Source organism: Aplysia californica, unplaced genomic scaffold (genome assembly GCF_000002075.1).
Source record: "Aplysia californica isolate F4 #8 unplaced genomic scaffold, AplCal3.0 scaffold00022, whole genome shotgun sequence".
NCBI lineage: Eukaryota > Metazoa > Mollusca > Gastropoda > Aplysiida > Aplysiidae > Aplysia > Aplysia californica.
This window is the reverse complement of record NW_004797292.1, coordinates 1,885,143-1,902,919: the sequence shown is the minus strand read 5'-3', so window position 1 is coordinate 1,902,919 and position 17,777 is coordinate 1,885,143. Positions and strand designations below refer to the sequence as shown.

Here is a 17,777-nt window from a genome sequence, read left to right as displayed (position 1 = left end):
CATGTACTTCAAGGTAAGCATCAGTGTAATTCTGAGGGGGATTTAACATGTACTTCAAGGTAAGCATCAGGGTAATTCTGAGGGGGATTTAACATGTACTTCAAGGTAAGCATCAGGGTAATTCTGAGGGGGATTTAACATGTACTTCAAGGTAAGCATCAGTGTAATTCTGAGGGGGATTTAACATGTACTTCAAGGTAAGCATCAGTGTAATTCTGAGGGGGATTTAACGCAAGCACCAAACAAAGAAACAAACTAACATCAAGACTAAACCTGCACATCGTTCTCAACATTTCATCTTCATTGCCATCGTCATCATCAACTATTTCCGAAGAACTTTCTTGTTTTTGTTTTTTACTGTGTTGACACATTTTCTAGGTAACTTGTTAATATCTGGCTCCAAATCAGGACATAGGACCCCCCAAAAAGTACCGATGCATTGGAAATGATACGTAAGGTCTGTTGGGAATCTAAGGCTCACTCTTTGAGCTTTGGTCTCATCAATGAGCTAATCTGTAATGAAGAATAATTTAGATTTTAATTTAACCCCCCCCCCCAAAAAAAATAAAATTATATGTATTTTACACCTCCATTGACACAATTTAGATCTCCTGGGAAGCAAGCTTTGACATTGCCTATTGGGTCAGAAAGATGCTTGATAATATTTCTGCCCACACGGGAATTGAACTGAGGTATTCAGTGTAGGAAGTGAAGCGTTGAACTGCTACACCACAGAGTTTTGTCTAAACTAGTCTTTTAATCTGATGTTATTTTGGGAAATGGGTTTGGAGCTGTTGGAAATGGATTTTGGGTCTGAGGTCTCATCTCTTTAGAAGATTCCATTGTGCTGAAGGAAGTGTTATACCCACTCTGTTCCACATTGGATATAAAACCTGAAAGGAAATGTGCTTTTGGAATGTCCCGAATGTGAGGGCCTTTTTATGTGGGTGGTTGGCAGGTGCTCTAGTGTGGTTTGCTCCTTCTTTTTTTATCAAACATCTATTGTCCTTGTCGCTCCTCCTTTATTTTGTGCTTTGTTACTCTTTTGTAACACCTCTAATCTTTGGCACTTATGTGACCTAATTGTGTTGCAAGTGCCGTAAAACTCTTACCAACAAACAAGCATTTGTAGTAATCCTATTTCTCATTTCAGCTGCCCCCACCCAGCATTGACTTCACTCTGCCGTCACCAACTATTGGCCTGCCGAGCCTGACTGTTGTGGACCCCCCGTGGATGCCGCACTTCAAGACCAAGATAGAAGAAGTCACAGTCAACCAGGAGGAAACGGTAACGCGAGCGACGACCTTGGAAATATGGATTTAGCAATACGACAGAATGAGCTGCTTATCGCATTTACCTTTGGCAAGATATCAAGCCAAACTGATATTCTTATCTTAAGTTTGCATTTCCGACTTCTCAACTTTAAGTGTCTATAACTAGAAAAACAAAGCAGCTGGACTTTAATTCTTTTTAGCGACTTGTAGCACGTGAGCAGATCTTAAATCAAATGTCCATAGTGTTGTATTGTCTAAAATAAATTACATGCATTTTGTCGTGTTGCTACCCATTGATATGCTCTTAGTTCTGTACAACCTGTTTAATTATTCTTGTGTAGAGGGAAAACGCAATACAATCTATCATTTGTCCATAACAAAACAACAAAATACTTGCAATTCAGTTGTGTTCAAGACAAAATGTTATAATTACGCTCATTTGTCCGTTAGAAATAGCAGTGAAGCTGAGAAGAAAGAAACAAATTAATTTATTTCTTGCCTTTCGTAGTTTAACTTTCCGCTCACAAAAAAATAGCAACTCCTAGCATTATTGGCTTGATAGGTTGTGTTATATCAGAGGGGTTGTCTGGTGTTTGTACTTCTGCTGCTATGGTATTTGGAGGGTGCTACTGGTAAGTGCAACATCGATAAATATTGTAGTTGACCTGTGACTTAATTGTGGTATTGTGATGGCCCAAAATGCTCTCTATCCATAGGTACCCTCAAGAATGCAGGACAGAGTTTACTGTGATAGTGTGTGATCATGTGAGCTATTGGTGTATGTAAGGGGCAGCAATGCTTTCTCTAAAATATTTAGCGAACTATCTCTGAAAGTAAAGTATCATTTTAAAGTGAAAAGTTAAAAATTGGTTAAAGCTATACTCTCTCTGCCATCCCTCACAACAGAAATCTCTGGTCACTGCAACAACAACCCGTCGAAAGCAACAACAGGAAATGATCCGTAAAGCATTGCTAGCGGAGGAAGAACGGAAACGAGTAGGACGAGAGAACTTCCCAATGACTACTGTCCCTGTCACTCAACTGGCCGCATATGAACCGTCCCTTCACCACGGTGATGCAGAGCATGAGGAAGGTAAGGTCTTATGTGGTGACGATCACACTACAGGGGGAGTCGTTTGTTCCAGATTCTTCTGGAATTTTGTGAGGAAAAGCTGTTGGTATTCTGATTGTCATATTGTTGTTTTTTAATAACTGGTCATATCCTTCCTTGTGGATGTGATGATGTCAATATGTCTTTTAGGATGGGGTCTGGTAAGTTCCGGAAATAACATTTCTGTAAAAAAATAAAAGTTCAGGAAAAGTTTTTATTTCATTTGTAAGATAATGACAGGGGTACTCTGTGAAATAGTTTTGTGTAAATCACGAACACTTTTGAAGGAAGTTTCAAGCATTTTGCTGAAAGTTAATTAAAATGGTTGGAAAGAAATGAGTTCGTGTTGAGGTTCTCAGAAGATGGTTACCATCAGCTTGGACATAATGTTATGCAGAATTACAATTGTCATTGTACCTTGAAAAGTGAGATTGCCTTGATGCAAAATGGTGTGCGATGGGATATTGAAAATGGAGTTCGAGTTCTTTTTGAAAAAACTCTTAGTTACATAATGGAGAGGGGTTGCAGATTTTTGCTATGATCATGATTATATAATTTAGTAATATGTTATAATGATTAATGTGGTCTGGAAGTGGAAGCTACTAACCTTAATCACAAGATGGATGGTGCATCTGATTAGATGGAGGGCAGTGCTGACTGCATTTTGTAGGTTGGGGCTAGTATTCTAAAAACCCTTGCTCCAATCTTGTCTTCTGAGGTATCTCTTGTACCTGCTCTAACATAATATTGGATGATCAGCTGTTTACCAAGTGGATGTTTTCTCCCCCTTGCACTTACCTAGTCATGTAACAAACTATTACACCACCTGCAACATTTATTAATCAATACCCATTAGGCAGCTTTTTTTGTCAAAGGGAATTTAGTAGTTATGCTTATTTATTACTCTAGTGTTGTTGGCTATTGTAGTGCATAATTGTTGACCTTTATTATGGACTACCAATGAAAAACCTTTTTTTATAAAAGGGAATTTTGTAAATTTGCTTATTTACCCTACTGTTGATGACTATTATAGTGTGTTCCTTCAGCACTGCATTTACTAGTCAGAATCACTTCCCTGCGATTGAGATCCACACTGCTATTTTGACTCTATACTCTAAATCCTGTCTTGAGCGTCTTATAACTTGAGCCTCTGTATTGATATACATACTTGTTATTATTTGTCACACAATTGAATGAAGAAAAGGAGATAACTGCATGTGGTCTGAGCTTGACGCGTGCTCTAACCGCCAGAGTTTTGTTTTTGTCCAATCAAACGTTTTTGCCATCATGATGTCCTCAGCTCTCTCTTCGTACCTCGTAATCTTAATCTGACCTCACAGCTCTGTATATCCCATGTGCTTGAAAAATCAACCCCCGCGCCCTCCACCCTGCTAACTTCACTGATGATAGCATATTATTATTATTATTATTATGATTATGATTATTTTATGGAACCATCATATTTTTTGCCAGAGTCCCGGTGTATGACCTGTATGTCTCTGTATCTCCGCACTCGTTGCCCTGTCTTTGCCAATGTTTAGTTCTTTTGAGATGCTGACAGCACAGACACACTTGGAGTGGGGGTGGGATTACCTCCCCCCCTTAATCTCATCTGTGTTTTCAGCATTGTATCCCCCCCTAGGGCTGAAGTCTGGTCTTTTAGTGCCAGTTCTTCCAGCCAGTGCGGAGGTTAAAGGTCGTGTTCATGCATCGGGAGCCGAGTCTCCTACGTTTCTTGGTATTCATGTGTCAGTCTTTTTTTTTTGAGTTGATAATAATGATAAATATTGTAGTTGACCTGTGACGTAGCTGTGGTATTGTGATGGCCCAAAATGCTTCCTACCCGCTGGTCCCCTCAAGAATGTCGGACAGAACTTGCTGTGAGATCTTGTGAATGTGTGAGTGCCTTAGTGCAAGGTTTTTTGTTTAGGGCAACAATGCTTTTTCTGATATCTGTATATCGTTTCCGTCTTTGAATAGGGAAAAATTTAATGAAGTATGATTATCTTGAAATGATATGGTCCAGCATGATATCAAAATGTAGGAATTAAAATGATGACTAGTTACTTCAGCTCAGGACTTTCAAAGACAGATTGTTCACTATTACCTAAGTGTCTAGAGCTGTCTTTTGTCAGAACACAATTCTATGTGGAACTGGCTTATTTTGCCAAGATCTAAATTAGTGTGGATTAACTTTAAAGTTGAATTTTTTTTCCTCCTCTCAGTGAATTTGAGTGGATTGCAACAAGTTATTAACTGAATGATAAGCGAGTTTAACTGGTAGGTTTAGGCCTTGATGAACTATTCTGAAAGCGCACTTGGGCATTTGGAACCTGTTCTTGAATGTGTAGCAGGAGCACTCCAAGATGCAGTATTTTCTCGTAGGGGTGTAATAGACTATCAAAAATATCATCTTGATTTCTAAAAATACATTTTAACCAGTCATCATCGTCATTCAGCAATCAGCCAAATCAGGTTCTGGGGTGAGGGGGATATGTTCCAGATAAAGTCGCAAAGGGAATTTTACAACTTTGTTTGGTTATTTCTTTCCTAGTTTTTAATTGAAAAATAACAAATGCTCAGGTCGTGGCTCTGGTTAGGGTACTTTTTTACTTTCATTTTCTCAAAATGTTAAAAAAACCAGTAATACTGTAAATGTTTAACACTGCGGTCAACACATACTCTAGATGTAGTAACCACCAGGGTTGAAGATTTAGACTGGTTTAATGTAGCTGTGTTGATGGATTATTCTGCGTTCAACAAGCAAGACTCTGGTAAGTTTATTCGGATTGTTTACTTAAGAGCATTGGCTTGTGATACTGAGAAGTGAGTTAATCTTTATCATGTTGTAGTGACAAAAAAGTTCTTCTTGCGCTTTGTAAAACTGATATCAATTTCCGTAGTTATGGCTTTCGAACCATTATTGTAAAGATTTTCTTCAACCTTGTTGTGAGGAAGAGAAAGAGAATGTGTTCTTGTGTTGGAAAGTGTTGTGTGACTGATGCAAGTTCAACTATTGACTGTGCCGACACTTTTGAGGGGACCCCCCAATGTCCTCTATCTCCTCTGTTTGATTTCCTGGCTTCTAACAAAGTTAATACAAGACTGAGACTCATTTTCTGATCTTCTCTCTTACATTATACCTGCAATTTACCTGGCTACACTAAAGCTTTAGGTAGGTTTCTCAAGAATCTTGAACATAGCAAGAGTGATATTAACTTTTCTTTTCAATATCTGAGAAAACTAATATGTTAGAAATGAAAATATTTTTAGATATTGTTATCAATAGAGTGAGATGTCATATGTAATGATTTATTTCTTGAGATTTGATAATTATTGCGGCTTTATTAAAGGGAATCAGGCACAGTGTTTAATTACCGCAAATGCCACTTTCATATTTTCTTTATTAATTTGAGTGAATGAAGTAAGCTGTGCAGTTAAGTCTATGGCAAGGTGCTCATCATGTTTGTATATGGCCAGAGAATGATTCGTTGCAGTGATCACAGCTTACACCACCACCACCACCCAACCCACTCCTTCCCCAAACCCCCCCTGTCTCCCTGACCCACCCACCTGCCCACCCAACCACACCCATATCACCTGTTCTCTTGACCTCTTCTGTGGTCGTTCTGTCGATTCATCCGACCCACTGACCTCTGACCTTCTTGACACGGCCCGGTCCCAGGGGGCACTGGACTTCGGCACTCACAAGCGGCCATGGTACCCTGTTGGGGCCACTAGCAACAAGGTTTTCTCACAGACTAAGATTCTGGCAATCAGATGGGAATAGGTGTCAGTAATTCTAGACAAGAATTTTTCGTCCTGTTTCAGTAATTCACGTCTCGTCAAAATATTGTTTTTTCAAAATATCAATTGCAATATGAATGGCTAATCTCTTGTCAATTTGCCGACATGTTGTACTCAGCAAAAGTTTTTTCGACTTGGGAATAATGAGATGGAATGGGCTCTTATTCATTTCTATCATAAAAGTTTGGGTAGACGAGGACTAGATATTTAAGCTGGCTAAGAGAGATGGCATTAAGGGATTAAGGGAAAGTATATGTGACAAATCTCTGAAGATGACTGAAATAAAGAAAGATATTTTCAAAGAAAATAATTTGCTGTATATTTTTGGAAATGACAGAGCAAAAAAAACCCCCAAAAAACATTTTAATGAAAAGAAGTGTTGATAAATTTTTGAAAGAGATAGAAAGAAAGAAAACTGTTTTGATATAAAACACTGCTGTGAATCCTGAAAGGGAAAGAGGGTCTTAGGGGAAAGCTAAATCATTACAAATGCAACAAAATATTTTTAAAATAAAGATGATAAAGAAAATGATTGACATACAATCATATAGCCTTTCAGATGATAGTATGATAATTAACAGTTGCTTTGAACTTAATCAGTGGGAAGTAGCTTTTTAAAAATTGTTTAAATCAGAAATAGATTTGTATTTAACTTCAGCAGTGGGGAATAGCTTTTTTGTGGAGCTGATGGATCAGCAAAAGTTCTCGTGAGAAAACCTGTATGTGTGTGTGTGTGCCTGTGCGTCCTGATTGGGTCGCCGGCTGAGCGTGTTTCACTTTGCCGTCCCCCTGGTGCCGGGGCGCGTTCCCCCCCCCCCTCGGGCTTGCATAACTCTTGTGTGCACTTGTTCTGCTTGTGTGGTGGACCTCTCTGGGCTCACAGTGGCGCAGGAGGAGATGGCGCTGGCTGCTCGCCGCGTGTCCTTGGCCCCGACCAATCGGGCAAATAACCAGAGCCGCAGCATGTCCTGGCGCAACGGGAGCCTGCACTGGGGGCGGCTGGCGGCCGAAGGTAGTATGCCCACGCGTGTGGCTGCTGATGTTGTTTGGTTCTTGTCCCAGTTTCGTAATCCTCCATGTTGTAGTTGGTTGTTTTTTTCGTTCTTGTTCTTGTTTTGTCACCATGGAGACTAGAGACGTACTATTTTTTATTTTCATTGGTTCATATTCATATGTCAGGATTTTCTTGTTTATTTCGGCGTTTAACTGCTCTGGCTGAGAACTCTTATCTAATGAATTATTGCTTTAGTTATGAAAATGTTAGTATATGTTAAGGAAATGTATGTCTTAAGAACCTAAATTATGCATCAGCCTCATTTTATTATGACCATTTATTGTTTATCTTAAAGCTTCAGTCAACTCTTCAGCACCCCTGGCTTTATTTCATGTCAGCCGTGATCTTCGCTTTTACTTTCATCCAGCTTCACGTATACCTTCCCTCAAGGCTGCAGTTCTTTGCTACATATTTTTGTTTTGCTTAGAGCTGCTGAATAGGTAGAAAGAAAGCTTATTGTCTCAATGTTCCGAACCCAATTGCTTAGACTTTTGTGTATGCCATTTGATTATTAGTTTTCAAGTAATGATTTTGTTCGCCTTCCTCACTTGAACCACACCTTTTATCTGTCTGTGCCTCTCTTTCTCCTTGTCTTCCCCGTCTATCTCCCTCCTCCTTTCTCCAGTCTTTCACCCCTTTCCCAGTCTTTCCCCCCCCCCCCCCCCGACCCCATTCTCTTGTTTCTTCCCCACCCCACCCCTGTCTCTCTCCTCTCTATTTTTTCCTTTTCGTCTGACCTCTCACTTTCTTCACTGTGATTCCTATACCTCTCTCCTTCCCCATCGTCTTTTCTCAACCTTTCAGTTTCTTTTTTAATATCCTTCCTTTTTTTTTCGATTTGCAAGTGAAAACAAGTTGTTATAAAAACTAGTGTGCCATTTTTACATTGACTTGGAACTAATTGTTTGCATTATGGGAATGCACTGTCTTAACAATAGTGGCTAGCAAACCATGTACTCTTAGTTGTGTGTTTTGGAATTTTAGTTTGGTGCATGAAATTATTCTAACTCAATTACGCTTGTGTAAATTGAAGATATTTAGGGATATGTGAATTGGATGTTGTTAAAAAAGGAATCATGTTTATTGAAGGAGGCCTCCAAAGTTTGAAAGTATTTCCAAATGATAGTCCACGCTGAGAAGAAATCATTAGTGGAGCTGTTCTTTCTCTTTGAAAACAGCATGTTATAGATAGGAGTATTAAGAGATAATTTTTGATAAATTTATTTATAAAATGATATAAGGTACATGACCATCTAGTAAGCAATCTATATTCTCTGCCTGTGCACACACTCAGTTCAAAGAAGACTCTCTAAACCTATTTGTATAAAGAACATTTCTAACTCTTTGTCTTGTCAAATTTTTATTAGTGGGTTCTGCTCTATGTGGCTGCACCTTTCTTCTTCTATTTTGATGCTATTGTGTAGTTCTTCTTCCTGTCGCAAAATCGATCTAGTATGAATCAATTTTGACTCCTTCTTTTGAGTGAATGGAAGTGTCGCTTTACAGGTATTCCTTCCATACATTTACTTGTTTGCTGTAAGTCTCTCTGTTGTCACTATGAGGTCTTGTGTCTAGTCTCTGGTGGCATCTTTCCCCTCTCTGCTTGGTCTTCCTCTTCCCCTTTGTCCTTCTACCTTGCCTCTCGAGGACTTTTAAAAGAAAAAAATTCTTAGCACTCATGTCTATAGATGTGGCCCTTGTAGAGTAGTTTCTGCCTTTGGCTGTTAGCCTGTGAGTTGACATTACCTCTTGGCTCAGTGTTCGCTGTAACTGTTTTTCTATTTACATAAAGCAGTATAGAAGCTGTTTCCATTTTGAGCTGTGTTTGTTATACACTGTTGCAGATGTGTCTGTCTAGCCTGTGTATGTGTGTCTGCGAATGCGTTGTGCAAAGCGTTACCTCCAGTGCAGTAGTCGTCAAAAGAAGGACATTATTATTGTCTCTACGGAAATTATTATTACTATTACTATTACTATTATTATTATTATTATTGTTATCTTTATTATTATTATCATTGTCATTATTATTAGTATCATTATTATTAGTATCATTATCATTATTATTATTATTATTATTATTATTATTATTATTATTATTATAATTATTACTATTATTATTATAAGTATTTTAAAAATGATATTAGCATTAATACTGTTATTTCTGCTAATTTGTCATGTTTTTTGTATTGTTATTTGAAGATTTTTTAAAATCATTGTCATATTATTGTTGTTAAATGATTGTTATAGTTGTTATTATTATTATTATTATTATTATTTTTATAATCGTTATCATCATCATTATAATTGATATTGATATAATTATTGTTGTCATTGCTGTTGTTGTAGTTTGGTTCTGTTACCCAAGAGAGTCCTGAGCTGAATGAGGTGTTTTTAATCTCTTCTCATAAGTCATGACAGGCTGCAGTAGAAGTCTGCAGAGTCTTGCTCTCCTGTCTTGTTGAGTTGGATTTTCTTCTTACTCATAAATGTATCCTCTTGCTTTAATGTAATAGCAGTCACTTTGCTGGTGTGTGTGCTCTCGTATGGTCTGCTTCTTCTACTCCTTGATAAGTATTCATGCTGTCCTGTATTCTGCTGCGCTGTGCTTTTTGTTGGTATACATGGCTGATATGAAGATGTCAGCAGCACAATCACGCGGGCTCGGTCTTTTGCGATTCTGCTTTTGTTCCAAACACTCTAATGTTAGTCATTGTGCTGGTATCCATCATCAATTTTTTCGTCCATCTTCTTTGTGTTACTCTTTGTATATATTGGTAGTTTGAAATTCTGAGGATGGGAGGGGTGTGGGGGTGTGGTGAAAGTGGCTGGAGGGGTGGGGGGGGGGGAGTTATGTCAGTGCCGTCTTAGAGGAAGGGAGGTTGGGCTTACATCTTTGTTTAGGTCGGGGGGGGGGGGGTGTAGGAGATCTGTCGCGTGACGCGCGTTGCATCCCTTGCAGGAGACGAAGATCGTCTGGAGCACAGCCACCACCTGCAGACTGCGCAGGCTGTCTTCCCATCATGCATCTGTGCTGCGGTGCTTCCTGTACTGCATCTTTTGGATGACCATGACGTGAATAATGATGGCGTGTCAGGTGAGTTGATTGTTTGGTGAAGAAAGGATATTTTGTTGTTGTGTGTTTGTGGTAATTTGTGTGTGTATGTGTATATTATTATATGTTTGTAAATGTGAGAGAGAGATAGGGAAGGAGGGAGGGAGAGAGAGAGAGAGAGAGAGAGAGAGAGAGAGAGAGAGAGAGAGAGAGAGACAGAGAGAGAGACAGAGAGAGAGACAGAGAGACAGACAGACAGACAGACAGACAGACAGACAGACAGACAGACAGACAGAGAGAGACAGAGAGAGACAGAGAGAGACAAAGATAGAGAGAGTCAGACAGACAGACAGACAGATGGATAGACAGGGTTTTGCGTGTCTGGAACATTTTTCTTGGGTACTTAACTTCTTCTCAGTATTCCTTAAATGAGCACTTCACCCACTCTCTGTATTCCTGTTGTTGTTTCAGTGGCTGAAGTGGCAAACAAAGTCATCTGGGACTGTATTGTGGATGAGCCGATTCTGTTCTTGCGACATTTCCTGGAGAAACTCACCCACAAAGACCGACAGGTGAGCAGGAAATTGCTGACCTGGATTGTTAGTGGATCAACTTGTGTTTGTATTTTTCAATTCATCCAGACCCCATTGAAGATTTTGAGATGAAAGGTTTTTATTTGTATGTCGTATTAACTCTGAAGGGTTTTCGTACAATGCCGGAGAACCTAAGAGTGCCAGACATATCACTAAACTAGTCATGGAATCAAAATTATGAAAGCAGTTTTGATAATCCTTTTTGCACACTGCAGGCCTACTGCCATCATCGTTTATAAAAATATGATGTGTGTATATGTGTGTGTGTGTGCATACATGCGTCCGTGAGCATGTGCATGCCAGCGTGAGTCTGTGCGTGCGTGTGTGAGTGTACGTATGTGCATGCGGGTGTGTAAGTGTGGGCGCGTGTTTGTGAGTGGGTGTGTGCTTGAGTGTGTGTAGACTGTAGCAGAAAACATCCTTGAGGAAAGGAAATGCAAGGAATCTGGCTGAGCCTCTGACAGCTGCTCACTAGCACAACGGGGCTCGACCGTAAGCCACCGACAGTGGCTTGTTGTAGGAGATAAGAGTGAAATACTTTCTGGTTCCTGGTTCCTGGAGGTGTTATCTCTGACTCTGAGGTACTCGGAGATTGACGTGTAATGACACTCCATCCTTCTCGGTCATGAGCTGCCGTTGCACATTCTGCTACATCTAGGCTAGTCCATGTTTTAATGTTGTCGATCCATGTTACTCTTTGTCTTCCCCTGGCTCTCCTGCCCCGTATCCTTCCTTCAAGTACCTCTTTCACAATGGTCTCAAGTCGTTTTAAGTGGCCAAAGTATTGTATTTTTCTACATTTTATTCAGCAGGGTTTATCTTTTGTAGAGAATCTGACACCCCTCTTTGTTTGTCTTTCTTGCTTTCCAACTTATTCTAGCCTTTCTAATGTAGTTTGTGTTGTGAATGTCGTGCTATTTTTGTGTTACAGGAGGAGCTGATGTTTCTGCTGAGGAAACTGATCATCTACTTCCCTCGTATGCCTGCTCAAGCCGCTCACTCTATCTTCAACTATCTGGTGAGGGAAGGCGTGCTTGATTGTCTCTTGCTTTTTGTTGCTGCTGAGAAAATAAACAATCTCAAAATCATTTTAACTTTTGTCCTTTGGAAATTATTAGTAGAAAAAAATTACTAAGTCAGAAATCTCACAGTCATTTTGATGTGGACTTGATCTTAGAAAGAAGACAATTTTTCTTCAAGAAAAACTTGTGAGCAGCCAAGATGAGAAAGTCAACAACTCTAATCTTCTGTACTTATATGACCTGTTGGTATTGCAAGTGCCATAAAACTTACTAAAACTATATGTATTTTCACCTTTGCATCTTCAGATTAGCTACATGGATACATGTCTAAAAAAAATGAGCCCTTGAAGTCATATCGACTGAAAACTCCACCATAAGTCATTTTATAAAGTGACGTTCGACGGAGTTTTACACTGAGCAGTCGGTATAAGTATCCTAACAATTCCTGTCAGAGATACTGTATTTTTTGCGTCCACAAATTTGCTACATAGATACATGTCTAAAAAAATTTTAAGTTATGTGTAGTATCCTAACTAGTCTTGTCAAATATGCTGTCTCTTCTACATTTACAGATTGGCTACATCATGTTCTACGTGCGTTCCCCTTGTGAAGGAGGTCAAGACGCTATCTCTGGGGCTCTGTCTCTGCTGTGGCTGGTCAGTTTGTCTACATTATAGCCTCCTCAATCCTATATGTGGTGCAGTTTGTGGTTTGTCGGCTTGAGATTCTAGATAGAGGGGGTGAGGTGGGGGGGATGAGGGGGATTGGGGAAGATGGGGGTGAGACGGGGGAGGGGGGGGGGAATGTGTGTGGATGGCATTGGGGGTTGGGGGTTGGGAAGCTCCTGTACTGTCAAACATTACAGCCACCTATTGTCTAGGAGGAAAGTAATCATCTTGGTCAGTGTCATTGTAATATAGAAAAATGCAAGTGGGGAAGTGGTTCTTTGTACAGGTGATTGTCTTTGACCAGTGGTCATTAGAGCAGGTTAGACTGTATTGTCATTTCTTTCTTGTACAAATCTGAATGATCTGGACAAATATGAGAGCCTGAGTTTTAAGGAAATGTGGAAGATTTCTTGATCAAGGTTGAGGGATACTGGTCGCATTTGTTTTTTATTCTGTCTGTGGACAAATATTTTGTATTCTGCAGCACCAGAAAATAAGCTGTCATGTGTAGACGTGTTTCTGTTCCACACAAGTGCAGGTATTGAAAAGAAAGAGTGGGATGTTGATAAAGAAATGTGTTGCTGATCTTGATTTTTATAAAAATTTAATTACTTAACAAAATGTAACCTTATGTTTTATATCATGTCTGCTCTGATGTTTTCTTCTTCTCATTGACTTGCCTGTTAGAAATTTTACTTCACTAGCATGATATTCTGTATTTTATCCTTTAAAAATTGCACAGTTGTATGGAATACTTTGTCACACATTTTATGGAGTTAGATTATAAAACTTTCTTTGGTACTTAACAGACAATAAATACGAGTAAATGTAGATGTTTTACATCCCATTGACAGTATGTAGATCATTCTGGATGCAGGCTGCTATAACATTGCTTGTTATTGTCAGCGCGGGCAGAGAGGGATACAACATCCAATTAGAAAGATGGAGGTACTCAATAAGTGTTCTCGTCGTTCACTCGTGAATCTAACTCACATCGTCTGTGTGTGGCATTGAAGCTCCTAACCACTCCATCAAAGATGCCAGTTTAATGGACTGAACTTTAATAACCGTGGTAAAGAATCGTGAGTTTCTTGCTAAGGCAGGTACATTGATCCAATGTTCTAAGTTTATAATTTTTTTCCCTTTATTTGTCTGACACAGTGCATTCCCAGTGTGGAGGGCATTTACTTCAAGGATCTGAAACAGACACTGAAGAAAGAGCAATGTGATGTAAGGATTTGAATGATTGTGTTGTTAAGATATATGCATTGAAAAAACAACATTTTTTTCATTCTTGTATTTTCACAGGAATCATTTCAATTGGGATTGACTATAGAATTGAATTTATGCAAAGGAAGGGAGTAGAATTAAAGAATGTTTCAACATGGCTAAAAAGCCCAGTTGTATGAGAGCTACAAAAATGGAAATTAAAGTCTTGAATGCCCACTGTTTGCTTATTTCTAAACAAAGGTACACTTAAGTCTTTTCTGCCTGAAGTTTTTAAAAGAGAAGATGTTTACATTTTGTTGTTAATCTTTGTGTTACATATTTGTAAAGGATCAAGTAGTGTTATGTATTTGTGAAGTACCAAATTGTATTATGTCTTTGTGAAGGTTCAAGTGGTCCAATGTATTTGTGAAGGACCAAATTATGTAGGGTTATGAATTTGTGAAGGTTTATGAAGGTTTAAGTGGGATTATGCATTTGTGAAGGAGCAAGTATATAGGGTTATGAATTTGTGAAGGACTAAGTAGTGTTATGTGTTTTTGAAGAACCAATTGTGAGGCGTACTGACAAACTCAGTTACTTCTCCCAATCTGCAGATGGAGTTATTGGCCAAAAATTGACACTAGGGTCAGATTTGTAGATTTTCTTTGGATGCCATATTCTTTTAGTTTAGCTTGCCTTTTATTTTTCCATACTTATAAATTGTAAAAACTTCACGTATGAGATGAGTGTGATGTGTCCATTTCCATAGCGCTCAAATCCGAGAAGTAACTCATTTTGTCAGCACGCTTCACAATTAGTGACGTATTTGTGAAGGTTTAAGTGGTATTATGTTTTTGTGAAGGAGCAAGTATAAAGGGTTATGTATTTGTGAAGGACCAAGTAGTGTTATGTAAAAATGAAAAACCAATTAGTGACATATTTGTGAACGTTCAGGTGGTCTTACGTATTTCTGAAGAATGAAGTAGTGACATATCTGCAAAGGACCAAGTACGTAGTGTTGTGTATTTGTAAGGTTTTTGTGGTGTGTTGATTTAGCCTTGTGTTTTTCCCACAGCCATACTTGCTGGTGTCTGCCAGTGTTGCCAGTGCAAAGAAGATCCTGGTGCACGGACCTGATCTGTCCAGCATCCCGTCACAGCTGCCTATTCATGAGGTGAGAGGAGTCGTTTTATGATTTGATAAAAAACCCATAGTGCTTTTGTCTATAAGACTTGTAGACTTTTGATGTGTAGTGGGGGGGGGATTAAAATTTGTTGTTTTGAAGTGCAAATAAGAAAGCTCAATGCACAAGATTTAAAGTTTTGATTAATGGGATCATATTAAAATTTTTTATATATTTTATACCATCGCTGCTTGTTGTGGCTAAACTCATTCCATGCCAGTCCATGATGTACCATTGATATAGATCAATCTATGATGGGCTGTTGGTATGCAGCCTATCAGTGGGTGGTTGGCAGGTGCTCTGGTGTGGTTTGCTCCTTCTTTCCTATCAAACATCTATCATCCTGGTCTCTCCTCCTTCTTTTTTATGTTTGTTATTCTCTTGTAACACCTCTTATCCTCGGCACTTATATGACTTTATTGTGTTACGAGTGCCGTAAAACTGTTACTAAAACTAAGCAGCCTATCATTCTTTGTTTCACACCTCATTTAATTTCAGTTTGGTCACTTTTTCATAATCCTTGTTTACTTTCGTTCATTTCAGTATATGATATGAGCACACTTGATACAATATAAGCAAAATGATATTCCTCAAAATGAGCTTCCTGATGGGTCTCTGGGCCAAACAAAAATTTGCTTGACTCTGACAAGGAAAAATCTGACCCTGGCGTAGAGTGAGATAATGCAACATTTCCTTCTCGTTGTGTTGGTCAATTTCTCAGGTGTATTATCAACACTCTTAGTCGTCACCATGTGAGTAGATAGAGGGCGCTCTGTCACTAAGCGCTGGTCTTACTTATTTTCAGTGTTACATTTGTCCTTATCTGTTCCTACTTAAATGTGACTTTGATTGTTCTGACTGAATGTAAAATTGAATCAACCCTGATCAGCTTTGACCTCTTGACCTCCGGTGTCTACAGGACACTCAGTTCTTTCAGATACTGCAGGAGAGCTTGGAGTTCTTCAACATTCCGGAAGAACAGCACGACTCACACTTCTTGGTGGACACTAAGACTCGTGAGGAATTTTGATTTATTTTGCCATTTCATAGGAGAATTCAACTTAATTTTATTCCTTTTTTTATGCTGTCATAGTTTCTGAGAGAAAGAAAAATATTCAGTATAATTAATTCCAGTTGTTAAACTTGTTTTACTTTGACCTGGAGTTGAAAACCTCTTTGCAGTATGAAAGGAACTAATATCATTGTGTGCTATGTTAGAATAGATTAACTCTTTATCTCCTGGGGCCTTCTTTTGGTACGAAGTCTAAAAGTGACATATATGCCACTAAATTGGTCATTAAATCAAAACAAATGAACCTACTTTGATAGTTCTTCACCTAATGAAAGAACTCGCTGTAAAAGAGGCGTGTTTTCGTCTATTGCTAAAAACAAATTTTATATTGAAGTCGAAAACGAATATGCCCCAAGCTGCTGTTAGCGGCTCATGGACACAGTCGTTCTGACTGCGAGCCGCTGGCAGCGGCTTGCCAGAGTTAAGGAGTTAAGGCCTTAAACACCGGATACAATACCTCCCTACTTACCTACCTACCTTCTCAGATCAAATGCACAATAGCACTTCGTACGTGCGAGACTTCTACTTCTTCCGGAGGAACTTCTACCCACAGCTGAGCCTGGTGCACATGAACCCTGACGATGCCAAACTGGCTCTGCAGAAGAGGGTCAGTCATTGTGGTTTGGGTATTTTGTTTTGTTTTTTGTCTTTTACAACATCTGACAAAGTGAGTTGTTTCTCGCAATCCACAAATGAAGATATTGGCCCGATATTGACATGAGGGTCAAATTTGTAGATTTTCTATTGATGCCATATTCTTTAACTAAAACCTGTCTTTTATTATTTTATACTTATTAATTGTAAAAATTTCACCTATAAGCGTGATGTATCTATTTCCTTAAGACTTGAATCCAAGAAGTGACTCATTTTTGTCGGCATGCTTCACATTTATTTTTGTGTGTGTCTGTTTTTTTTACTGATAGTTCTTTGTCTAATGAAAGAACTCCCGCTAAAAGACAATCACTGTGACTGCTGATCTTATTTGCTGAAAATACAATGAAAAGAAGGAGGAGAGATTAGGTTGGTAGATGTTTGAAAGGAAAGAAGGAACTAACCACACGAGAGCACACACCACCCAACCACACCTGAGAGGGAAGACTCACTAAAAGGCAAAGGCATACCAAAAGTAACACATGTCGGACACCTTCCTACATAACAATACTCTTTCTTGTGAATAAAGTATAAACAGTGATTGTCTTTTTGTGTGTGCGTTCTTTTTCAGATAATGAGTTTGTAAACATTTGAAAGAGTCGTTGAACATTGAATGACCCAGTATGAATGAAATGTTGATTTAAATCTTATTTTATTGTGAAAGGCCTAAAGTCAGCTGGAAGTGGGCGCTATAGAAATGATCTTTATTATAATAATAGTCATTATTATAATTATAATTAATTATAATTATTATTACTAATATTGTTATTGTTATTGTTATTATTATTGTTATTATTATTATTATTATTATTATTATTATTATTATTATTATTATTATTATTATTATTATTATTATTATTATACTCCCTAATATGTGTCTCTTATTTGACCTATTTGTGTTGCAAGTGCTGTAAAACTCTTGCTAAAACTAAACTAAAACTGCCCACAGGTGTTCATGCTGAAGTCTGTGGAGGTGGGCAAGGTGTTGCTGACCAATGCAGTCATGGAGAGCACTCCTCCGCACCAGGTCTGAACTCTTTCTGTCCAGAGAGTTTGGCTGGCTTTCTGGCTGACTTTCTG

At 38.7% G+C, this 17,777-nt stretch overlaps 1 protein-coding gene across 1 annotated transcript in view; it reads left to right on the top strand.

The window, feature by feature from the left end:
- Nucleotides 1–17,777, top strand: part of LOC101852143 (protein unc-80 homolog) — a gene marked incomplete in the record, with an annotated part of 118,801 nt that overhangs the window by 42,747 nt on the left and 58,277 nt on the right. The window contains 12 exon segments of the mRNA XM_035972391.1: nt 1,154–1,288; nt 2,182–2,368; nt 7,077–7,205; nt 10,207–10,341; nt 10,771–10,871; nt 11,824–11,910; nt 12,487–12,570; nt 13,744–13,812; nt 14,867–14,965; nt 15,894–15,990; nt 16,532–16,653; nt 17,647–17,724. Coding sequence (XP_035828284.1) covers nt 1,154–1,288; nt 2,182–2,368; nt 7,077–7,205; nt 10,207–10,341; nt 10,771–10,871; nt 11,824–11,910; nt 12,487–12,570; nt 13,744–13,812; nt 14,867–14,965; nt 15,894–15,990; nt 16,532–16,653; nt 17,647–17,724 — 1,323 coding nt within the window.